The sequence below is a fragment of the Moschus berezovskii genome, chromosome 28 (genome assembly GCF_049115385.1).
Source record: "Moschus berezovskii isolate FMDL1 chromosome 28, NW_MosBer_1.0, whole genome shotgun sequence".
Taxonomy (NCBI): Eukaryota; Metazoa; Chordata; class Mammalia; order Artiodactyla; family Moschidae; genus Moschus; species Moschus berezovskii.
In genome coordinates this window covers 15,453,864-15,480,000 of record NC_142487.1, presented here as the reverse complement: position 1 = coordinate 15,480,000, position 26,137 = coordinate 15,453,864, and the positions used below count along the sequence as shown (strand labels likewise).

Here is a 26,137-nt window from a genome sequence, read left to right as displayed (position 1 = left end):
GCTGTACTTTTGGCTGTCCATGCTCATAGGGAAGATCAACTCATGGTCTTCACAATGGAATGCACATTGGAGAACATCCCAAAACGGTCACTCAGTTGACCTACATGTGCAAGCTTATTCGCTCAGTCATGTCCAACTCTGCAACCACCATGCTCCTCTGTCCATAAAATTTTTCAGGCAAGATATACTGGAGTGGGTTGCCATTTCCTCCTCCAAGGGATCTTCCTGACCCAGGGATCAAGCCCGCATCTCTTGCGTCTCCTGCACTGGCAGGCGGATTCTTTACCACTGAGCCACTTGGAAGGCCCCAGTTGGCCTGTTTGGGTATTAAGGTACTTACTTAAGATCAAACTCCAAGAATCCATTCATTTAGCCAAGTGTCAAAAATCAGATGAACCAAAAAAAATTATGAAGCCTTGTGATGAAGTGGAGTGGTAGCAATAGACTGCTTTATCCAGAACACCTTGCTGGTGAATGGAGTTATTTTTCCCCATGTAACAACTGTTAACATCCACATGTACATGATAGCATTCATTTGTTTATTTACTCAATTACTCCCCAAATATTTCAGAACACCTGCTGTTCAGTCGCTCAGTCATGTCCGACTCTTTGTGACCCCCATGGACTGCAGCACGCCAGGCTTCCCTGTCCATCACCAACTCCCAGAGCTCTCAGGTGCATTGAGTCAGTGATGCCATCCAACCATCTCATCCTCCGTCATCCCCTTCTCTTCCCAGCTTCAATCTTTCCCAGCATCAAAGTCTCTTCAGATGAGTCAGTTCTTCGCATCTACCTGTGCGCCAAAGTATTGGCGTTTCAGCTTCAGCATCAGTCCTTCCAGTGAATATTCAGGACTGATTTCCTTTAGGATGGACTGGTTGAATCTCCTCGCAGTCCAAGGGACTCTCAGGAGTCTTCTCCAATACCACATTTCAAAAGCATCAATTCTTCAGCGCTCAGCTTTCTTTATAGTCCAACTCTCGCATCCATACGTGACTGCTAGAAGTACCATAGCTTGACTAGACAGATCTTTGTTGGCAAGGTAATTTCTCTGCTTTTTAATATGCTGTCTAGGTTTTCTTCCAAGGAGCAAACGTCTTTTGACACCTACTGTATGCTAGCTATTTCTCCAGGCTCTAGAGATTCAGAGATAGAATCAATACTAGTCCCTGCTCTCAAGTTACTTTCAATAAAAAAGAGGAAATGTATGAGTTATAAGACAGTATGAATACTGTAGTAATCTAAAACAATATAACATCCAATGAGATTTATATAGCCATATGTCTCTTTAGCCAGTGTTTAATTCAATCATCATTATTGGATAATATCAGTATTTTATTTCTGTGCGCATACAGTATAACATAGAATAATGAAATGTCTTTTTAAACTATCTAATAAATCAGTATGCAATTTTTGATTTTTACATGAATTTTTCACTCCCATGACAATCATAATTATAGTTTATCAGGAAATTTCTGACCTTTTTCTAAACATAAAGACTTGCTTCAGTTTGTCCCTAGTACAGATTCAGTTTAGCAGCAATACTTAGTTCTAGTTCATTTTTTTTAGTTCACCATTTTAATTAAGTTTGGCCTTTGTTCCACCTTTCAGCCCTGTTGGTAACTGTTGAGTGAAAGTGAGTGTTAGTCGCTCAGTTGTGTCCTATTCTTTTCGACCCCATGGACTGTAGCCCACCAGGCTTCTCTGTCCATGGAATTCTCCAGGCAAGAATATTGGAGTAGATAGCCATTCCCTTCTCCAGGGGATCTTCCCAACCAAGGTATCGAACCTGGGTCTCCTGCATTGCAGGTGGATTCATTACCAGCTGAGCCACCAGGGAAGTCCTTGGTAACTGTTACTTTTCACCAATTTCAAAGAAATTACATTTTTAAATGATTTCTTTAAACCCTTCCTATTAGTGGTCATTAACCTTAGGCTTGAAGCTCAACATTCAGAAAACTAAGATCATGGCATCTGGTTCCATCACTTCATGGGAAATAGATGGGGAAACAGTGGAAACAGTGTCAGACTTTATATTTTTGGGCTCCAGAATCACTGCAGGTGCTGATTGCAGCCATGACATTAAAAGACGCTTACTCCTTGGAAGGAAAGTTATGACCAACCTAGATAGCATATTAAAAAGCAGAGACATTACTTTGCCAACCAAAGCCTGTCTAGTCAAGGCTATGGTTTTTCCAGTGGTCATATATGGATGTGAGAGTTGGACTGTGAAGAAAGCTGATCACCAAAGAATTGATGCTTTTGAACTGTGGTGTTGGAGAAGACTCTTGAGAGTCCCTTGGACTGCAAAGAGATCCAGCCAGTCCATCCTAAAGGAGATCAATCCTGGGTGTTCATTGGAAGGACTGATGCTGAAACTGAAGTTCCAATACTTTGGCCACCTCATGCGATGAATTGACTCACTGGAAAAGACTGTGATGCTGGGAGGGATTGGGGGCAGGAGGAGAAGGGGATGACAGAGGATGAGATGGCTGGATGGCATCACCGACTTGATGGACATGAGTATGAGTGAACTCCGGGAGTTGGTGATGGACAGGAAGGCCTGGCGTGCTGTGATTCATGGGGTCACAAAGAGTCGGACACGACTGAGCGACTGAACTGAACTGAACTGAACCGTACTTATACCACATATTATACTTCTTTGTAATTAGAGGGACCAAACAAAGTTTTAAGCAGCCAGAATCACCCAGAATCCAGAACCTTTATCTATAGTTCTCTTTAAAATAAGACCCAGGTACTATATTTTATTTATAGTGTTGTGTTTGTTTCAGGTGTATAGCAAAGTGATACAGTCGTGTATATATATATATATATATATATATATGAATTAACAAAAGCAGTTTCCGTCTTTTGATGGGGAGCTCATGGTTTATAATATAAATGGCATTATTTTGAGAGAGGGATAACTTAGGTAAGGCATTGGGGTTTTTTTTCTTTTTGCAGCTTGAGGCAGTTGTAAAATAACTTAATGTAGCTTTTTGCAACTGTGTATTCTATAGTATTTTTTTAATTTGGTGATATTTTAACTGTTAATGTTTATGGCATTGTGCTTTGTACCATTTATTAAATTTAGAAAAAAAATTAATAAAAAAATAAAATAAGACCCATGGCTTTAAAGCCAAGTAATAATATAAGATTAGGGGGATGCCAGTTTGGTCAAAATATTACCTACTCAAAAGTATAAATGACAGCATTTTGTTTGCAATCCCAGAGTCAAGTTTTGCATATCCTTTTTGAATAACTTCAGTGAAGTTAAGTGATTTGAAATTGAATGCAGTGGGGTAAGCCGGTGAGACATCTGAAAGCTATTGCAGGTCAAGGAAATCACGTGAAGTGGAGTCATCCCGATTTCAATCCTTTCATTGTGTAGAAACGCCAGCACCATTGGACTCTCAGCGTGGCTGCATCTTGTTATATGTATAGAAGTTTTAAAATCAATTTGATTTTCACTGGTATGATTCTCTAGTGTACTTAATATGCTATGGACGGATTCCTGAGAATAGTAAGAAACAGTTACATTTCTCATGAATGTATAGCAAATGAGGCACTCTGATTTATTATTCCATTCTATTTTAAAACATGCTCATGATTTTTTTTTTTAATAAAAGTAGAAGAAAATTTCTAAAAAGCATAGACTGGTAGATCTGAGTTTTAATTCTCTCACCTACTAGACAACTTTGGGTTGTCTTTGACTACTTTGGGTCTCAGTTTATATACCTCTAAATTACTACCAACATTTTTATGAACAATGACTTGAAGTATTTAAATATATGTATTTGAAATGAACTAATCCTCATATTTCAGATATAAATTTCTTTTTATTTATGGAAACATTTTCTTTTTGTGGTTTTTAATAAGATATATGAAACTCAAGGAGACAGAGAAGGACAATTTAAAACTCTTCAGAAAAAAAATTTAGAATAGCATTAATTGACAAGTTCTAGAACTCAAGAGAATTCAAACTCACAATTCACTAATCAGAAAAATTTGATATGCTGATTCAAGAAGCACGATAAATTTTGATCACAAACTATAAACCCACCGATATTAATCTTGCTCTTGTTCGTTCTTTTTGGTTCCGTTCCGTTCCGTTCCGTTCAGTCGCTCAGTCGTGTCCGACTCTTTGCGACCCCGTGGACTGTAGCCTACCAGGCTTCTCCGTCCATGGGATTCTCCAGGCAAGAATACTGGAGTGGGTTACCATTTCCTTTTGGTTAGTGGAGTTAATATTTAGTTAGCTCATTTTGTAGCATCCCCTCTCCAGTGGTATTGATTTTCTTTTTTCTTCTGTTCTGTGACCTCACTACAGTGCCAAAAGTCACAGGGGAGGAGTTTAATGTAGACTTTTAACACCAAGAAATTAACACAAGTCCACGTCCCAATGATAGAGGAGAAAATTACTTAACCTTGCTTTCTGTGTAATTGATTTTTTAATGCCTTAATGCAAAATGTTCTTAAAAACCTCTCTAAACCATACATTGTGCTAAATCTTGATCATTGTTCAAAGTACCAGTTATATAAATTGTAGATTAACTTTGACCGCATCCAAATTGTACCTCTAAGATAGATTGTTCCGTTCCGTCGCTCAGTCGTGTCCGACTCTATGCGACCCCGTGGACTGTAGCCTACCAGGCTTCTCCGTCCATGGGATTCTCCAGGCAAGAATACTGGAGTGGGTTACCGTTTCCTTCTCCAGGGGATCTTCCCAACCCAGGGATCGAACCCGGGTCTCCCGCATTGGAGGCAGACGCTTTAACCTCTGAGCCACCAGGGAAGCAAAAAATTAACTTCCAGAAGTCTTAACATTAGATTATAAAACTAAGATTAATTATGAAAATTCAGTGTTTCTTTGCAAGTAAAACATACATAAGAAGAATCTCTCAATCAACAGATGCCAGGCCTGTGCTGGGGCTGCCGGGAGGCAGAGGGCGGGACCTCAGCCCAGCCCAGAGGGCATGACAGTGCCCCGGGAACTGTGTGCAGACAAGAAGCTTTGCGCACACATCTTGCCTTCTCTTCCAGGGTCCGCTTCCCTGCACCAGAACACATGTGGTAGCACAGGAGTCCCCATGAATGACAAAAACATAGGATGAAAATTTTTATTCCTCATCCAAATGTTAGGATGCATGTGTGTCTCATGTATAGACATAGCCCCAAACCAAAATAGTTTCATTGACTAAATTTACCCTTCAGTGTGCATTTTCTGAAATGTATTTTCTCGAAATGTTTTTCATCAATTGTTGTCAGCAACCATCCTGGGGGAACAGAGAGGACCTTTCAAAGACAAGCAACTTGCTAACCCCTGGGGCTGCTGGCTGGGGTGGTGCCACTGAGTGCTGGTTTCAGGCTCAAAGGAGACTTTAAAAGGGAGACAGCCAAGATGAGGAGTAGGAAACAGAGTGGGGTTGAAAGGAGAAGGAAGGAGGATGTATTTCCAGAGGAGGGACAGGCAAAGGCCAGCAATTTTACTCTTCATCCAAATGTCAGGCATTTTATACTCTACCCTATGTACTTAGATGCCCTGTACACATACAGGATACAAGACTTAAATGATCTTATTTATTGAATTTAAGTTTAGCTTGAGAACATAATATCTTTTTAATCAACTTTTCCTCCCATCTCACAACCACCAACAAACAGAACAGGTTATCTGACCTCCTCATTTGGCTCTTCAAATTAAATGAGCTCTAAAAATGTAAGATTTTTTTGCAGCTGGCGGCCACAGCAGACATGCCTGTGAATTAGCATTTTCATGTCTTGGTTAACATTCAGTGCTATTTTTGTTTGTCCCTGGAAGAAAATTTCCAAATGTCAGATAGAAACAAAAATTGAAATAATCACAAACTTCTGCAGTAAACTGAAAATATAGAGTAAATCTTCGACTGTACAATGGATCAAAATATGCTTTTTTGGTCTGTAGGAATGAGTTAGTGCTTGAAAAACATTATGATAATTGGAGTTTTACAATAACATTAATTGGTATTTCTTTTAGAAAGCAGATTGGATTAAATGAAGTACAAGCATTTGTGGAATGTACCTGTACTCTTCCCTAGAGCAGAGGCAATTGGGGGTTACCTGTAGGGCAGGATTCCTCTGCCTTCAGAAAGCAGATTTTCTAGCTAAGGAAGACCAAACTAGCATAGGAAAGAGTCAGTGCCACTTGGGGGACTTCTGATATTGGATGGACTAGCGGGGGTGCACCTTAGGGAAGAGAAACCACAGAGCCAGCAGATGTGGGAAATAAAAGTCTGCCTTGGGGAAAGGGTTTGTGCTTAGTGACAGAGAAATTCAGGTTGGTGGGGCTGGATGGGACAGGGTTACTGGAGAACCTGCAGTGGATCATGCATTGTAGACCGCAGGGGACCACCGCAGGGTCTGTAAGCAGAGGTGTGCCATGGTGTTTAACAGAAAGTCATTACCACTGTGCCTTGAAATGTAGCCCCGGTCAATCTATTGGCTTTTTTCAGGTTTTTCCCCCCTTTGGATACTCCAGTTCCCCCTTCATCTGCCGTTTACTGCTCATGCCTGCTTTGGCATGGCGAATTCTCACATCCATCTCTCTTGTACTTCCAATCTCTGATGGCTGTGTGAGTGAGGGCAGAACCAAGGGTCGGGTTCAGATGTAGGACTGCCTGGTCCCAGAGGACCCTGGAGAGACCAGGGAAGCAGGAACCATGCGGCTCCAGGCTCTCTGGGCTCCACTGCACTCAGCAGAAGTGTAGTTTCTCTGATGTGCGATCGCGCTGTCTCTACCCTCCTGGGGCGAGCAGGCTTCACAGGCAACGCCATGAATGTGCATTTGTGTAGACTCATCCAGAGCCGTGGCTCTTCATCGCGTCCATCCACAGGATGGATTTTATGCCCAAATTATCCATCATTCTCCAACTTTAAGCTATTTTCAACCATTTTCTTTATAATTAAGATCTTACGCCCCCCTCACCCTGGCCTTTGTGTAACTTTTTATTTTTTTTAAGGGGGAATATAATGGAAAGATAGTAAGCATTTTAGTTTTGGGATGTCTCCAAACCCATTCATTACTTTTGGAAAAGTAAAATGCATTTAACCTGATGGAATATTTACAAAAATGGGAAGCTCATTGTCAACTAAATCTCGTTTATTTAATCTAGTATTAGACTGCTTTCTTTTCTTTTAACCAGATGGAAAACATTAGCAGTAGTAGTGAACAAATATATCCAGGCTCCCAGAGGTCATTTTTAACCACCATTAAGAATCTGATTTTCACAAATTAGTAATATATAAAAGGCAATGGTCCAGTAAAGGATACACAAAAGGCAGATGAAGCTTCTATGCTCCTTATTTACCTAACACTGACCCACTTTTTAAAACCCTTTGTAAGTGAGACATTTGAAACTTCTGAACTCAAAATTGGAAGATTTTCCAGAGAAGCTGTAGCAAAATATCTGTTTAAAGTAGACACTGATGTAAAATATTATTAAAACCTCCACAAAATGGATGAAAAGTTTATTATAAATGTTACCAGTAGATTTCCCTGTTATTTATTTCGTTTTCATTTACTACCTATTTGTTTAATGCTTCATAGCTATGTAAACTTACTAACTGTGAAGTGGAAAAGATATATATTTTTTTATATCATATATTAATTTTTGAAATTATCTAGTTGAAATGTAATGTAAGGAAATAGTCCACAAAATACATTAATAGATCAAAAAGAAACTGATCTATAATGTGATAAGCAAATGGCTTCTAGAGTTGCTTATTCAGAAACTATCTCATTTAAATCATGTGTTGAGTGGCTGGGGAAGTTGTAGAATGACGAAATCTCACTATGTTCTGTAGACAGGGACAGAAATGTGTGCACGCTTGTTTCATTTCTTGTTCAGCCTCAGTATGTAAATATGAAACATCTGTGAGTTTAACTGGTTCAGTTCAGTTCAGTTCAGTCACTCAGGTTAGCTGACTCTAAAGTAAACATAGGCAAAGCTACACATAATACGAACTTGTCTTCATTTTTAAATACAATTTTTCTTGGATTATGGGACTTCCCAGGTGGCACTAGTGGCCAGTCCAGGAAATGTAAGAGATGTGGGTTCAGTCCCACGGTGGGGAAGTTCCCCTGGAGGAGAACATTGCAGCTCACTCCAGTATTCTTGCCTGAAGATTTCCATGGATAGAGGAGCCTCGTAGGCAACAGTCCATAGGGTTACAAAGAGTCAGACGTGACTGAACCTACTCCGCACGCACGCACGCGTTCTTGATTTATGCGTGTGTGATTCGTGGTCAGCCTTCATGTGCTCTTCTTTTAGTGTTAGTCGCTCAGTCACGTCCGACTCTGTGACCCGGTGGACTGGAGCCCACCAGGCTTCCTCTATCCATGGAATTCTCCAGGCAGGAAAACTGGAATGGATTGCCATTTCCTTCTCCAGGGGATCTTCCCGACTTAGGGATCGAACCTGGGTCTCCTGCACTGCAGACAGATCCATTTGAGCCACCAGGGAAGACTTTCTTTTAGATAATAGTAATTTATAGGAATTATATTGAGATATGTATGTAAAATGCTTTGCAGATATTTTCTCATCATTTTACTATATGGAGAAGAAAGCCAAAGTATTAATATTCAAAAGTCTGTAGAGAGAGGTATTGTCCAAGATGAGGGTGAGAATGAGTTTGTGCAAATATGATCTAGACGGTATAGAAAATGGCTGCCATTAAGGAACTCAGGTATGCCCTGGATATTATTAACAATGGGGAGCCAGGGGAAGCGCCTTCCTGCGACTGTACACATGCTTGTGAATGTTTGTGTGTTTGTATTTACATGTGCACACTTGCTCATCTGCACACACATACTCCTGACAGCCATCAGGTAAGCTACAGAATCGCTGTTTATAATATCATGTTGAAGATTTCTCTGTCTGTCCTTGATACTATAGGCTGCTGCTTTAGGAAGAAATTCTGCTTTCCTCTTTGCAGAAGTTTTTACCTTCACAGTAAAGTTCTCCAGTATTCCTGCAGGTGCCCAGGACCACTTCCATTCTATTTCTTGCTGAGGAATGAAAATTAAAAAACCATGAGAAGAGAATTAAAATGATCCATCTGGTCTGTGCTATATTTAGAATTCATGACCATCCAGGGTCCCTTTCAGTGACAGCTGGAAAGACTTTATTGAATACCTAGCATGTGACCAGCCCTGTGCTAGGCACTGGCCATGCAGAAAAGACACAGCACCTGCCCCCAATAGTACGCTGCCTACTGGGTGCAGAAGGCTGCAAGAAAAACAGCACCAAGGACACAGCAGAGCTAACCTGAGGGAAAGAGGGAGGGATTCAGGAGACCTCCTCAGAGCACATTTGCTGGACCACCACATCTCTTCAGATGAAAACAGAAAGCTTAATTAAATTATTTGGATAATTGCAGATAGCACGTTGAGATTTTTTAAAAATTCTGATAGTTGAATGATTACAGTTCTTTGCTTATGTTTTCTGGATTCCGTTCTGTTTCATTCAGTCGCTCGGTCGTGTCCGACTCTTTGCGACCCTGTGGACTGTAGCCTACCAGGCTTCTCCGTCCATGGGATTCTCCAGGCAAGAATACTGGAGTGGGTTACCATTTCTTTCTCCAGGGGATCTTCCCGACCCAGGGATCGAACCCGGGTCTCCCGCATTGGAGGCAAACGCTTTAACCTCTGAGCTACCAGGATTATATAAACTCAATTTATGACTTAGCTGTACACTTTCTTGACTCGCTATCATTCTAGTTAGTCCCTGCAAAATAGTTAAGAATAACAATCTAAGCTCTATCCATAATGTAGTTTGTATGGTTGAAGACGAGTAGCTAAGAAATTATCATCAGTAAGCATGTGATTGGTACAAAATAACATGACTAGTTTCACACCTCTCACTTAGGTTCATTTCCTCTTAAACAACTTATCAATTATTAGGAAACCACTTCCCTGGTGGCTCGGAGGGTAAAGAATCTGCCTGCAATTTGGTTCGATCCCTAGGTCGGGAAGATCCCCTGGAGAAGGGAAAGGCTACCCACTCCAGTATTCTTGCATGGAGAATTCCATGGACAGAGGAGCCTGGTGGGCTACAGTCCATGCAGTTTCAAGGAGTGGGGGCTTCCCAGGTGGCACTAGTGGTAAAGAACCTGCCTGCCAATGCAGGAGATGTAAGAGGCATGGGTTTGATCCCTGAGTCGGGAAGATCCCCTGGAGGAGGGCATGGCAACCCACTCCAGTATTCTTGCCTGGAGAATCCCATGGACAGAGGAGCCTAGTGGGCTACAGTCCATAGGGTCACAAAGAGTCGGACACGACTGAAGCAACTCAGCATGCACACACAGCAGGCTCATATATTCTCTCCCACGGACAGCTAAAGCCGCCTCCCACTTCTGCTTCACTGCCCATTTTGGTAACCCAAGCAGACTGAAGGCTTCTTCTAGTCTTGGGGGCCTTCCAATTAACAGCAGGCTTCTTCGCTTCTAGAAACAGAGGGACTCTGATCAGATTTCTACCAGAAATGTCGACTGTTCAACCTCCTCTTTTGCTGCTCTAACAGCATCGTTGTAAAGACTGGGTGGTGATGGGGGACGGGAGGGGGTGACCTCGAGAGTCTGCTTTCATGGAGCCACTATCGTGGTGTAGGTAGACTCTGACTTCATTTCGGTCACAAGCCCCCGCCCTGCCCTGGTTTAGGGGAAGGATTCACGAGCAAATGAGGACAACATTTGGCTCTGAGGGCTTCCACTTTGAAGTTATATTAAATACACTGTTTTGTAGATAGATAGAAAGTGAAAGTACAAACTTGCAGAAAATAGTCTACACAAAACTAATATTTTTTCCTCCGTTTTTACAAGGTGAACACACACAGGAGACGAATTCACCTCATTCACTCAAAAAGGATGTGGAAAATATGGGGAAAGGTAAAGAAAAGTTTTAATTCTGTAGAACTTCTCTTAGCTTTAAAAGACTAAAGAGATAATAGGAGGATATTTTTGCTCTACACCATATTTTAAGCTTGACAAGCAACATATGAATAATATATGGACCATTGGGTGGATATAATTGAGATTAATGCATACATATCAATCAATACATGACACTGTAATATAATACTTTAAAATAATATATTACATTGATTTATATTCATGGATTTCTGCACAAAATCTATCCTATGTCTATGCAACACTTTTTAAACTAGTAAAATATTTTCTTATAATAATAAATTGCCACATATAACAGTTCTCTGGAGAGTTATTTGTAAAGATTAGTAAAATGACTCTTCTTTTTTTCTTTATTAGAAGAACTTCAGAAGGTTTTATTTGAACAAATAGATTTACGGAGACGACTCGAACAAGAATTCCAAGTGTTGAAAGGAAATGCATCTTTCCCAGTATTCAGTAAGAAATAACTTTCATTTCATTGCATTATGATACTTAATAACATTTTTATTAATCCAGTGTAAGTACATGATCTTCCTGTGATGTCTTTAGTATTTGGAAATTTTAGCCTGTTATTTATTTTATCAGCTCACAGATAAAATTTCTTATAAGAACCTTTTGGTATTAATTGTATTGGTAGATATGTGTTTGTGCATATATATAGTGTACATTTAAAACATGTATGCAAATATACCCTTAAATATATAGATGTATTTAAATAGATATATTAATATTTTTAAAACAAAAAAACTACTCAAGTGTTTTTTTCTCTAAGGTAGGAAAAACAAAAGAACAGTTAATTTCGTTTCTCAGATAGTGCTAGAGAGCTACCTGGTGCTTGAAATATGAAGATTTAAAATTTAATAATTCATTATATCTATATTTTATTGATTAATATTAGTATAATTTTAGTAGTTTTGGATTCTCCATCCATTATTTAGCATTAAAATTCCATTCCAGATTTATTGGCAAAAGAAATTATGGCATAAAAACTGTTGGTTCTGCTCCCAGAGTCCTAGAATTTCAGAAAGACCTAAGATGGCTGTCCAGATTTCTAAAATTCTCCAGTCATGTTCTGAATCACTCTTGGATAAGTACTGGGTTGACCAAACAGTTCATCCATGACCCAATACCTCACATTAGTGTTTTTCAAACTTTTTGAAGTTTCATTTAGTCATATTTCTTTCTCCAGAGAGAGGAAAGTGGGAAATAATATAAACACATTTTAAATTATATACATTTAATTTTTTTCTGGGGCACTTTGAGCATGTCAGTACCCTTTGTTTACTAAACCAGAAATCAGAAAACTCATGTTGATAATTCCTGGGCAAGAGTCACAGGCAAATATCCGGAAAAAAACTTTTCAGTAATTGTGACAGTTTTAATAGTAGCAACACAAAGATCTACCAGAGCTTCTCAAATGTGATCGTCAGCACAACTGAAAGACCTGCCCTCTTGGGTAGTAGTTTTGAACAGTACTGGGTTCCTGGTAACATCTCAGACTAAGTTGCATCAGAATGTTTCAGTTCAGTTCAGTTCAGTCGCTCAGTCGTGTCCGACTCTCCGCGACCCCATGAATCACAGCACGCCAGGCCTCCCTGTCCATCACCAACTCCCGGAGTACACTCAAACTCATGTCCACAGAGTCGGTGATGCCATCCAGCCATCTCATTCTCCGTCGTCCCCTTCTCCTCCCGCCCCCAACCTTTCCCAGCATCAGAGTCTTTTCCAGTGAGTCAACTCGTCGCATGAGGTGGCCAAAGTATTGCAGTTTCAGCTTTAGCATCAGTCCCTCCAATGAACATCCAGGATTGATCTCCCTTAGAATGGACTGGTTGGATCTCCTTGCAGTATAAGGGACTCTCAAGAGTCTTCTCCAACACCACAGTTCAAAAGCATCGATTCTTCGGCGATCAGCCGTTTAGCAGGGATAAAAATGAAGAGGGCTCATGATAGAAGAGAGTACCGGCCACAAGGAACAGCAGAGTTGGCCAAGTTTGGGCTCTGTCAGTATCCACAAGGGAGGTTTGGAGCTCATGATGATACTTGAGTATTTTGAATTTGAAGAATGCCTCCTGTGGCTTAGAATAAGATCAAAGGGAGGAGAATGACCAATAGCTCTTGATAGTGTGTTAGGATCATCATGACATTTGTAGTGCTAAGAAAAAAAGGAACATTGTAAAAATATCTTTGAGACCTTAAAAAACAGGTGCTTCCAAATAATCCAGGATTCTCTAATTTCTAAAACTGTACCTTAAGATGAACGGTACAGATCCTTGCAGCAGTGAACAGACACTGAGTGATTTGTGTCCCCTCTAAGCTGATCCTTATCTAATTGTTGAGTTTGCAGATCCAGAAGACTGGATACAGACCGCAGTGAGTCCCTGGAGTGTCTACCTAACTCCCTATAAAGCCAGGATAGCCATAATTTTTACCACTAATAAAAGTTGATCAACTGTATTAAGGAATTGGGACTTCCCTGGCAGTACAGTGGTTAAGACTCTGTACTTCCACTGCATGGGGCATGAGTTCAATCCCTGGTCAGGGAACTAAGATCCTATATGCCCTGGCCCAGCCAGGGAAAAATAAAATCATTTTAAGAAATTAAGTAATTTGTACATTTCTTACTAGTTATCATAAACATGCAGATGTTTCTATTTTTTCAAAAGTTGGGATCCCAGTTTCCATTCAGACCCATCATTCATCCTTTTGTTGTGAATTAAGATGACTCCTCTATGTTGCCATATGTATGAAACACTTAGATTAAAAAACAGCAGAAAAGTTTTGCTCTTTTTTATCTGCAGTGTACTCCACTGACCAAGGAAGTGGTGTGGGTACCCAAGTTTGAATAATGCATGGTTTAGACCCACCACAAAGAGGCAGTTAATTTCACACCAGTGAAAATAGCAAATGCCCATTATGTGCTTGTTAACTAAATGTGAGAGGCCATGAGGCTGGCAGACAGATTTAGATTCGCTCAGGTGGAAAGGGGAGGACGGAACTTTGAGCCACATCAGAAGGAAGCAGAGAGGAAACCCAACCAGAGTGTTTTACTAGGCGGTGGATTCAGTCAGGTCACTTCAAATCTAATTCCCTTAAAACACTGGGGACTTAGGCTAAGTTATCACCTGTAACTTATGATTCCACGGTCAAAATCCCCTGAGCTACTTTGTGGCTCTGCCACTTCCTGGTTGTAGGACCTTGGAAACTGTAACACGGGCCAGATAATCCTAGTTCTCATAGAAAGGTGAGGACTGCATGAGAGAATCCACGTTAAAGTCTGAGAACATCCCTAGCACAGGAGAAGTGCTTAATAGCATCAGCAGTGACAGTGATGGTGATGAAGAAGCAGGGGAGGCAGAGGAGATTATTCATCAGCATTGAGTTCTTGAAAAGCATTGCTAGAATACAGAGCATGGTGGTTAGTAGCCAGGTCTCCAGGTTTGGACGCTGATTTCCCCACAGAGTAACCTTAGACAGATTTTTACCTGACCTCCTTTTCAGCTGTAGAACAATATTACTACCCACTTTGTGGCATTGCAGAGAGGATTAAAATGTATAAAGTGTTTAGCTTAGTGACTGATCCATAGAATGGGAGTCATTGTTACTATTACCATTTTAAGTATAATACTTATGTTCCTACAGGGGTTTTATTGTAAAGCAGCTGATATTAGAAAGCAGAACTTCTAGAGCTTTATCAGGCTGTAGTTACAGAGGATGGGACAGGCAGGATGGGACAGAAACCGGTTTTGATACAAGACAATTCTGTTTAGCTGTCCAACTGAGCAGACAAGCGAAGAGAAGTCAGGAGGGGATCCTAAGGAAAGGTGGGAGAAATGTAATCTAGAATCGGGTAGAAATAAGAGTTGGAGGACATGGATGAACAGGAGCATCACCTCTATCAAAGTCACTGAGGTGACAGAAGGACAGTGGTCCCACATCCTGCAGTGACATCCTTTGTTTAATTGGACAGGAGTTAATGGTCAGAGGCCCTGCCCCCAGCATGCCACCAGACTCTCCCACTAAGGACCAGTCTGATCACTGTTGCAGCTGCAAATCCAGTAGTCATTTTGTCAGGACACTGTATCTGCCTTCCCTGGTGAATCTTTCCTTCCTCCCTTCTCCTCCCGCACCCGGCATCTTCCTTTCTGACAGCATTCAGGCTTTGCTGTAGTTCTTTAGTCATTTTACTCTCTCGCCACTAGCCATCAGTGTAACCTCAGAGCCTAGCCCTGACCTGGGCCCTGCCGAAAGGTTGCAGAATGAAGTCACCAGTGGAGAAGGCCCTTACCCTCTCTTTCTTTCTCTCTCTCATCTCTGCTGCAGGGTGTACCCCTGGGTCCTTGCCTCCCTTCCCCACTCCAGCTCTTTCTGCTTGCTGCCATTAGCCCAGCCTTCCTAAAAATCTACCTTTGGTGCCACATCTTCCACGCACTATAGTGATTCTCTGTTGCTGATCATATTGCAACTAATCTGACTCCTGACTGGCTTTTGAAACCCTCCGTAACTGCCCCACTCACCCTGCTTATTTCTCCTTCTCCCCCCGTTCAGCTCGTTACCCCACAGACAGCCCTCACCCATCATTTCCCACCTCTGCACCCCTTGTTTCTCTAGTCCAGTTCCTCGTCTAGGTGCTCCCGATTGTTTGGAACATAGCTCGAGTCCCGCCACCTCCAGGAAGCCCTCCTGCTCTTGCAGTATGCACTCTGCTGAAGTCCTAGTTCCCCTGGTGTTTTGTGTTAACTCCTCACTGATTCTTTCACCCTCCACCTGACAGTGTTGTAAATAAGTTCAGGAAAGAGTTTTTTGTTGCTGCCCACCCAGCAAATTGTGGGCATAGAGTGTACTCTCAATCAATGGTTGATATGTGTTTTGGTGTCATATTCAAAGAGATTAAAACTCATAATGAAGATGAGATTGGATCATTGATAAAGGAGATTAGTGAGGACTCATGAATTGAGTCCTCCGATTTGCAGATATGACGACAAATTCATGGCACTGAGAGAACCAAGTAGAAAGGCCAGTAGTTTACAACAAGGAAGGCCTAATGACTGAGGCTTTGTGAAAAACTTAACTGGTAGGTATTAATCATGTCATCGTTTTAGATTTTTATTTAAAAATCTATTTTCCAAGTTCCTTTTAAGATTACTTCTTAAAAGACCCAACTACATTTCATCTATCTGAATATGGTCATCCCATCTTTCACCTGTGAGTGTTACTAGATTCATTCTGTGATCAGTAGAATCATAGAATTCTTTGCTTGCTCTTTGTGTGGCATCCTCTGGAGAAGGAGGGAAAGGAGTTTCTAAAACATGGTACGGATCAAAAGTCTCTATTATCGTTTAAAAGCAGTGACAACAAAATGAACTGTGTAGATGAAATAAGCCCCCAAAGCTTATTGCTGGATAAGAAGTCTATCCTGGGGGAATTAGATCTACTGTATGAGTCCTCTTCTTATTTCTAGTGCCAGGAATGTAGGCTGGATACTTCTTGTTGCTATTTGAAAGATTCTTTGGCTTTTCAGACTGCCCATGTTTGCAGAACACAGGTGTTGCCACTGTGTTTGGCTGGCAGACTGCCTTTGGTGCTTTTTCTGCCACCTCCTTTTATCCTGTCATCTTCCCAAAATAGTTGGGCTCTAAGTAATACTCATTAGAGAAATCAGCTTACTGATTTTTTCATCCCCAGTTAAATGGTGCCTTCATCACCTTAGAATGTAGCAGACTGTTTAGTTTTTTCTTTTGCCAGTTAACAATCTTTATATCTCCCAATTTATCCTTGTTGTAGAAAAGTTTAAGTATGCAGAAATATAAAAGAAAGAAAATAAAAATCACCCATAATCTTGTCACCTAGAGAAAACCAATGTCAACATTTTGGAGTTTCAGCCTTTCTAATGCATATTAAATCATTTTTTAAACAAAATAAAATATTACACACACTATTTTTTTAGCCTTCCTTTATTCCACTCAATGTGAACTTCTTTTCTTGACTACCCAGCAGTCTATAAATGTAGTCTTATATTGGACATTAAAGTTTATCCAAGTTTTAGACATCATTGTTACTAAATCTTTGCACAAATCCATGATCATTTTCTTAGGATAAACTCCTAAAAGAATTGCTGTGTCAAAGATATGATCTTTTCAAAGCTCTTGATGCAAAATTGTATGTTGTTTTCCCAAAAGGTTGTACTAATTCATATTCCCATCCTTGAAACACCATGTATCATCTTTTTCTTAGCTCTTTGGTAACTTCAGTGGAAAGAGTGGTTCCTCATATTTCCTTTTCTTTCATTGCTGGGGATATTGAACACTTTGCCTGTATCTGCCGTCCCTTTGTATATGTTGTGATTGCCCATTTTATTCTTTCCTCATATTTCTTTTCATGTGTTCATTTTCTTATGGTTTGTGTGAACTCTTTACATACTAAAGTATTAATTCTGTATCATGTTGCTAATTTTCTTTTGCTTCAGTTCATTTTAAAATGTTGACTTTGGTGTTTTGTGTTCGCGTTTGTTGTCACATCAAAGCTTTAAATTTTTGTCTATTCAAATCTATCAGTTTTTCTGGCTTGCTTTTTGTCTTTGACACCTTTCCTCACTCCGATTCTTTAAAAATATTCACCATTTTTCTATCACTTTAATGGCTTTTCTTTTTCATTTTAATTTAAAGGATTGTATTGTATGTCATCAGAGAGCCATGAGCGTGAATTAAGTAAGGGCTAGTTACCATCATTCCACTCTAAATTGCCCTTAGCTCTTTCCTCCTCCGAAATCAGACTCTCCTGGGATTCCAGGGAGGTGACACAGCCAGCCTCAGGCAGGCTTCGCTGGCGCCCCTCTCAGTTTCCACCCTGGTCAGAGGCACTGCGGAGCTCGAGAGGGACAGAGGAAGCTGCCAAGGCTCAGAGGGCAGGTCTCGTTTTCACAGATGGATGCCTGCCTGGGGTGTACTCTGGCCTCTGGAAAGCACACTGAGCTTCTGAAGGTGTCTGGCCCAGGCACGGGGCTAAGGATGCTGGTGGAATGCTGGTTCCTATTGCCTTGTGCCCAATCTATGGGCTTTGACCCACCTCCAGAGCATCCTGAGGTGGCAGGTGGATGCCAGCCCCTCATACAGTCCCTGACTCCTAATTGTTATCAGCGCAAGTCAAAATTACCCACTCCCCATCTACCAGCACAGGAAAGAGAACTGGGTGTCTGAAGCCCAACCAAGTCAATTTACCTTGTCATCAAATCTTAAAACCCTGGAGCAGGAAAGGGCCTTACAGCGCACATTATTCCATACCCTTGTTTGTTCGGATAAGGGTCTGAGCCTCCAGAGTCGGGTAACTGTCATCCAAGGCAGATCCAGACCTTCTGGTGGATATTTCAGTGCTCTTTTCATTCCTCATCCATTAACCAGCCCCTGCCATGTGTCAAGCACTGTGGTGGGCTTTGGAAATTTTAGAAGTGTCTAAAATATATCTGCCTGCCCTCACTGTTTCACTGAGAGACACATGTATAACAGCTAATCATAGTACGAACTGTGGATGCATTAACAGAGGTATGTGTACAGTACTGGAGGAGTAGAAGAGAAGGGTGACTGATCCTGGAAGGAGAGGGCAGGAGCATCAGAGAACATTCTGGGAGACATAACATTTGCACTTAAAGAAATGGGAGAGGTTTGCTCTAAGGGCAAGGCCACACCAGTGGTAATCACACGGTGGCTGGAGTACGATGCGTGTGTGAAGACTGGAGCGTGGTTTGGCGGGTGTTGGGGCACAAGGAGCTTCCTCCACCCGCTTTGCTGTAATCAGCTGAGTACTTGCTGTCCCCCACTCAGCCTCCACGACTTAGTGCGGAGTGCTGATCACATGTCCTCCCCCTTTCCTCGCCGCCGCTCACCCTGCAAGCGAATCAGGGCTCCTCCTTTAACCCTTGCACAGCACTACAGACTTACCTCTATTACAGAGACTTTCCCATCAAGTTCTGAGATGAGGATAGGAAACGGGTCTTTTAAGAAATATATGTTATAAAAGGCAAGACTGTGGAGACGATAAAAAGATCAAGCCTGCTAGAGATGGAGTGGAGGGGAGCAGTGAGTAAGTAGAGCCCAGAGGATTTCAGGGCAGTGAGAATACTCTGCCCGATACTGTGAGACAGAGACATGTCACTATATACTTGTCCAAACACACAGACTGTACAAATCTCCAAGAGTGAATGCTAAGGTAAACTATGGACTTCAGGTGATAGTGGCTCGTCAGCGCAGGCTCATTCTTGGTGGTCAGTTCTGGTGAGTGATGCTGGTAATGGGGGAGTACATATAGGAAATCTCTGTAGCTGCTTCTTAGTTTTGTTGGGAGCCTAAAACTGCTCTATTTTTTTTTAAATTCTCTTTAAATTAAAATAATTAAATTAAAATCTCTTAAAAATTATTAAAAATACATGCTTGAGGTTGGGGAAGGAATTCAAATATTATAGAAAGATTTGTTGTTCAGGTGCTCAGTCCTGTGTGACTCTTCACAACCCCATGGACTGCAGCATGCTAGGCTTCCTTGTCCTTCACTGTCTCCCAGAGTTTGCTCAAACTCATATCTATTGAATCAGTGATGCCAACCGTCTCATCCTCTGTCACACACTTCTCTTCCTGCCTTCAGTCTTTGCCAGCATCAGCGTCTTTTCCAGTGAGTCAGCTCTTCACATCAGGTGGCCAAAGTATTGGAGTTTCAGCTTCAGCATCAGTCCTTCCAATGAATATTCAGGACTGATTTCCTTTAGGATTGACTGGTTTTATTTCCTTGCTGTCCAAGGGACTCTCAAGAGTATTCTCTAATACCATAGTTAAGCATCAATTCTTCGGTGCTCAGCCTTCTTTATGGTCCAACTCTCACATCCATACATGACTAATGGAAAAACCATAGCTTTGACTAGATGGACCTTTGTCAGCAAAGTGATATCTCTGCTTTTTAATATGCTGTCTAGGTTTGTCATAGCTTTTCTTTCTTCCAAGGAGCAAGTGTCCTTGATAGAAGTCAAAAAATAAAAAGAACAGTGTTTTTAGTTTCTGAGTATCCCGAATCTCATGAATGGTAAAGGGTTTATCACCTTGAAAGTGATGGGAAACCATCACGGACTTTTAAGCAGGAGAGTGAAAGGGATTTGAAAAGGAAGGAGGTGGAGGCCAGATGGTTGGTTGGGAAATTTTTCAGGGAAGAGGTGTCTGCATTTGGGAAGTAACAATGGCAAAGAGAGGAGAGGATGGCGGTGGAATATACAGGACTCACACCAGCTGGCTGCCGAGATGAAACGAAGAGGAGAAAAGATGATGACGAAGTTTCTGGTTTCTTCAAGGCCCTGCCCCGGCCATCCACCACAGATTCATATGAGATCAGGTCAATTTCTCAATTAAAGCTGAAAAAGCTGAAGTTAGCCAAGTCCCCATTTTAAAAAGATCACATGGAAAAGATGAAACAGCAAGATACACATTAAGAAGTCATCCCTTTCTGGAAATGCAATAAAAATGATCAATATGTAGAGTGGCAAAGATATTTTGCACAGTATCTCTTAAAGATCCTTGCTTCCTCCTTTGATTGAGGCATATGTGTGTGCATGGTAAGCCGCTTCAGTCGTGTCCAACTCTTTGCAACTCTATGGACTGCCCACCAGTCCCACCAGAATCCCATGGACAGAAGAGCCTGGCAGGCTACATGGGGTCACAAAGAGTCGGACATGACTGAGTGACTAATACACTGTCAGAATTTACTATTTATTCTGATTAAACCACAGTCTTGGAGAAAATAGGTTTTCAAATAAACATAGCACAGAGATCTCACCCAGGTGCTCTGTGATGACCTAGACGGGTGGGCTGATAGGAAGTAGGGTTTGGAGGGAGGTTCAAGAAGAAAGGGATATATATATATATGTATATTCTTATGGCTGATGCACATTGTTGTACAGCAGAAATCAACACATTGTAAAGCAATCATCCTCCAGTTAAAAAATATTTTTTTAAAAGGGGGAGTGTCCGTAGTGTACTATACTGTCAATCTGCTAAATATACCAAAAGGAGATTTTGCACTTTAATTAATTTCTTTCTCTGTTTCTCGCTCCTTCCAGATAATTTCCAGGATCAAATGAAAAGGGAACTAGCCTACAGAGAAGAAATGGTGCAACAGTTACAAATTGTAAGATGCATTTCTACTTAAAAATAAATTCAAGGTGATGGGTTTGTTTTCGAAACCACCTGATATGTATGAAGCTGCTCCTGTGTTTTGCCTTGAAATCCTTTGGTCCACTTCCCCCTTCGCTGGTTTAGATGGTAATTGCCAAGAGATTTACTTAGGTGCAGGATAAACAGATGTGTCAGTATGTTTCCTCTAAATGTAACTACCTACCATGGGTTAGTGGACAGATGTGTACATCGTCTCTGAGAGTGAACCAGAGGTCCCGGCATTGTCTCCCACCATGCAAACCTCCGAACACAGCGCTGGGCTGTGCCCGAGGCCCAGGGAAGGGCCATCGTCTTTGTTTTCCCCCTCCTTCCACCACCCAGATCTGAACCAGGCCCAGTGCTGTCAATAGAACTTAGTATAAACACAATTCATCAATTAAATTCCCTTGAAGGATGATGAAAAGAAACAAATTATTTCCAAATGAAGTATGTTACTCACTCTATCCTAATCATGTCTGAAAGTGGACACTGACTAAGATCTATTGATACAGAAACAGGGAAACAGGAAAACATCTACTAACTAATGGTGTGAGTTTTTTGTGTTTGTTTTTCTTTTTTGAGTTGTTTTTTTCTTTTTCTGTTTTCCTCGCCCTTTATCCCCATGCAGACACATCTGGTATTATTTATTAGTGCTTTGAAAGTCATCTCCCAAGCTTCCTCATTTTCATGAGTACAGGGAGGAAATAATTTCTGCTCAGTTTTTGTAATATATTTTTAATCACTTGGGTAAAGACATAACACTGATTCTTAATGTTATTCACAGCACAGTGGTTATAATTTGGGTTGTTGTTTGGCGTTTCTGAGCTGGTCCCTGCTATCCTTCTACCATGAAATGTTTGTCTATGCGGACTCGCCTGTCTTGTCTAGAGAGCCAGGCATCTAGCTCTCTGTCAAGATTATTTAAGAAAGATGGTTATTGATGTTTCCTTTCTGCGTGGGAGAAAATCGTGCTTGCTTTAATGGAGATTGCCGAGAGTCATTTTGAGAGCATCCTTGTATTTCACGACGTTTTCCCCCATTCTGAGGGCTCTATTAGAAGTGCTGCTGATTCTAACCCTCCTTCTGAGGTTTTCCTGGATTTCACGTGCTGGTTAACAGCTCTCAGTTCTGAAAACCACCTCAACTTAAGATCCTCTTAAATAGGATCTTTCTTCTTCTTTTGGTTTTGTTCGTGGTAGTTTTACTTGCACCTAAATTCATTGGGGAAGAGAAGAATTTTCTTAATCAATTGGCCACTAATGCCCCACAGGAGTTAAAAAAAGAAAAGTATGTACTGTTCTTAGCTTTTGATACCTAGATAATAAGAGCTGCTTATTACTTGCTATGAATTTATGTATTGCTTAATTTGCCCAAAGAAAGAATATAAAGATAGAATCAGAGGTACAAGGATATAAAATTTTAAGACTTTACTTATTATACAATTTTCAGACTCTTAAAACAAAAATTGCCATACATGCAACCAAAAATGTGTGACTCCTAGATGGTGATGAACATAGGAAAATGGGCATTAGGAAAGGAAACTAAAGAATTATTTTAGTGCTAGTTATTAAGGCCAGTTATGTAACTTTAGTGTCTTAATTTTCTTTGACATTTGGTTTCTTTAGTAAAAGAGGACGTGATATTGCATCCATGTGATAAGCAGACAGTATTAATAAAGGAAAAAATGTCTCATGTCTTTTGAGCTATTTGGTATGTGGGATGGTACAAACTGGTATTACAAAATATCTTTATTATATTGTATTGCAAAATATTCTTTCATCATGTAGTCATTTATCTAGATAAGTGTTATTAATTCATATTCCTCTAGATAGTAAATTTTCCTGATTGCAAACTAAATTCTTTGGGAGGAGTTGGAATGTTTCCCCCTGACCCTTGTAGGTCCCATGTAATTCCTGAAATCCACAAAAGCACATTCACACTGCCAACATGAAAGCTGGTGAAATAGGCGTGATTTATTCCTTCTGCTTCTTCCCCTCCTTGTGTGTCCCCTATCCTGAAATGTCCGAATCTTCATGTTGCTTTCAACACCAAGCATGGTGTCTAATATCAAATGGCTATCAGTAGACACTGCTGAATTAGTCACCACCCATGGATGCCCCTGACTCTGATAATCTTATGTAGCCATCCTCTTAATTCTTTTCCAGATTTTCCTGGCTTGGTCCTGATCTCCCCAAATACCTTTTTGTGCTGGGTAACTACTACAAAAGCTATTAAAAGAAACCTTACTAGTGAATTGTGCATGCGTGCTCAGTCGTGTTCGAGTCTGTTCTGCTCTGTTCATGGAATTTTCCAGCAGAATACTGGAGCAGGTGGCCATTTCCTACTCAAGGGGATCTTCCCCACCCAGGGTTCAAACCTGCGTCTCTTCCATCTCCTGCATGGGCAGCGGATTCTTTACCACTGCGCCACCTGGGAAGCCCCACTAGTGAACTACCAGGAGCTTATGTATTTACTGCACTATCCTTGTGACTAACAGATACAGGCTTTAAGGTCTGCAAACTTGAGTTCACGATTCATCCTGTATAGTTCATTGTATGAGTTTCTAAACCAAAGGGACCTGTTGAAGGGCCAACCTAGTGTCTTGTTAGGTATATGATAAGGCACAAGTGCTTGATAAGCGTGAACTGTAGATGTAAATCATAAAGTGCTCTGCCGGTAGGAATAATCAGTTTCATGGCATGCTCTTTCCCAAAGTAGTGCCGTGCCTCTGCTAGTGGAACTATTGGCTAAAGAAACATTTGTGCAAGAAGGACTTGTGTTCACACTACACCATCTGCTTTAGAATTGAGGCAGTGGACTCAAGATTTCTTGAATGGAAACATCCTGTCCCTTATTCAGCTTGTATTTGCTAGAGTACCTGGAGAAAAATGTCTTTAGAATTATATCTAAATCAAGAAGTTGCTAGGAATCACAATTATTGACTTTCTCAGTATTTTTGGCTTAGTGCTCTGATTCATCACTAAATATGGATACATATTTTGTTCCTTGAGAACAGAGCAATTCACCAAAATTATTTTATTCATTTATGCTTAAATTATTTTATATTTAAAGTATATAGAGCATATGTTACAGAATAGTCATTTACCTGCAGAATAGGCTTCTTTTCCTTTAAATGAGATAAAAACCTACTGTATCCTGCAGTCATAGAAAATTCAAATATATTAAAATCATCATATTTTGTAACAATTCCCATAGACCCACAATCCATTTATCCTATGCTGTTACACAGTGTTCTTACTCAAGATTATAATGAAAGCATCTTGGGTATCATTGCCATAGAAAGAAAACTTATGAATTTCTTTGGTGCCTGCATTTTTAGATTCTCTGCTGACTGTAATTTCTATACCGTTGCTTCCTTTTCCAGTTTGTTAAATGCAAAGTTGTGGTGACTGTAGATTAAAATGGTTGATTCTCTTTGTACATTTATAAATGAATGTGCATTTATTTCAATGTGAGATTTAAAGCATATGCAGTTTATTTAACATACCTGGGCCACAGCTAATTTTTTTTTTTTTTTTACAAATAGCTTAAAATTAGAGTTTTATCGTTCTTAACACAGTTTATGTTATAGTCCTTCACCTCTGCCTTGGGTTTTCAAATGCTTAAAATGTTTTCGTTACCAAACTAGATTTATTCATACAAACAAAGAAATATGTTCCTCTTGGTGTGAATCAAAAATGCTTTTAGAATTAGCAAGTTCATGAAGATGTTTATTACGTTAAATATAATAAAGAGCAAAAGATTTCTCATTCACAACTGAATTATGATTCTAAGGAAAAAGTATTCAATTGGTAAACCAAAACCATCATCCTTTAGGATTAAGAAGAAAGTGAAAAAACCATTACAATGTTATATGTAGTTTTTAAAAAAATTTAAAAAGGAAATGAAGGTATTTTACTAAGTGTATGACATTGTTTTAAAGATTTTTACTAGTGTATGGTTGACTTACAAAATTGTGTTAGTTTCAGCTGTACAGCAAAGTGAATCAGTTATACATATACATATATCCACTCTTTCTTGGATTCTTTTCCCATATAGGCCATTACAGACTACTAAGTAGAGCTCCCTGTGCTATACAATAGGAAAAAAGCATTTTTAGTTGTCATTATTATTTAGTTATCCTTATCTATTTTATATATAGTAGTGTGTATATATCAATCCCAATCTTCCAATTTATCCCTCCCCATTTCTAACCCCTGGTAAGCATAAATTTCTTTCTACATCTATAAGAGCATATAACCTTTTGATTAAAGTTTTTCCAAGGACTAGAATATAATTTACAACATGAGCCGAGATTACTATAATGTCTTGATAACCTTTTTTTTTTCATTGCTAATTTGGCAACACTTTTTTTAAGCAAGTACATATATGTAGAGGCTACTACCATTAGGTTTGTTCAAGGCATGTCATAGTTGAAGGCATAGTTGTTGAAGACATTAGTCACAGTTCTTGAAGAACATTGTGAAACTGCAACAGAAAACACACAATAAGTGACTAGACTCAGATTCACATCCTTTGAACTTGCTGGATCGCTACCAAGGGGCTCATAGATTAAGGAAAAAAAAAAAATGCTTTTAAAATGTGCTGGTCTTTAGGTGCCCTCTACTGTTTTTCCAGAATGCTGCAGTCACACACAGCCAAGGGGAACCGATCTCAAAGTTCTTTATTCAAAGCCTCAATTAACATCATGTTAGTCCACTAGATTTAGTACTAGTACTAATGTTTTGTTCACTGTGCACTTGTGAAAAAGCAGTTTACAACTCTCTGGTGGTGTGAGCGCTGTGCTTCCTTGCAGGGAAAGGAGCAGTGCCAGTTCTTTATCGGTGCTGTAGGAGTGTCCCTCTTCGGCAAGGACACGGCTCTTCAGAGATTAACGGTCTTTTCTTGTAGGTGCTCTAGGATTGACTAGGATGGGAACTCGCCCAGATTTCTACTCTCTGAACCTAGAGAGATTTTCAAAATATGTTTTACATATTTTTAAAAGGTAGATC

General features: G+C 40.3%; 1 protein-coding gene across 1 annotated transcript in view; it reads left to right on the top strand.

Moving 5' to 3' along the window:
• The window catches only part of SKOR2 (SKI family transcriptional corepressor 2), a 43,076-nt gene that overhangs the window by 7,544 nt on the left and 9,395 nt on the right, over positions 1-26,137 (top strand). The window contains exons 4-6 of the mRNA XM_055416827.2: positions 10,855-10,920; positions 11,299-11,397; positions 21,032-21,099. Of these exons, the coding sequence (XP_055272802.2) occupies positions 10,855-10,920; positions 11,299-11,397; positions 21,032-21,099 (233 nt within the window). The remainder of the gene's footprint in view (positions 1-10,854; positions 10,921-11,298; positions 11,398-21,031; positions 21,100-26,137) is intronic.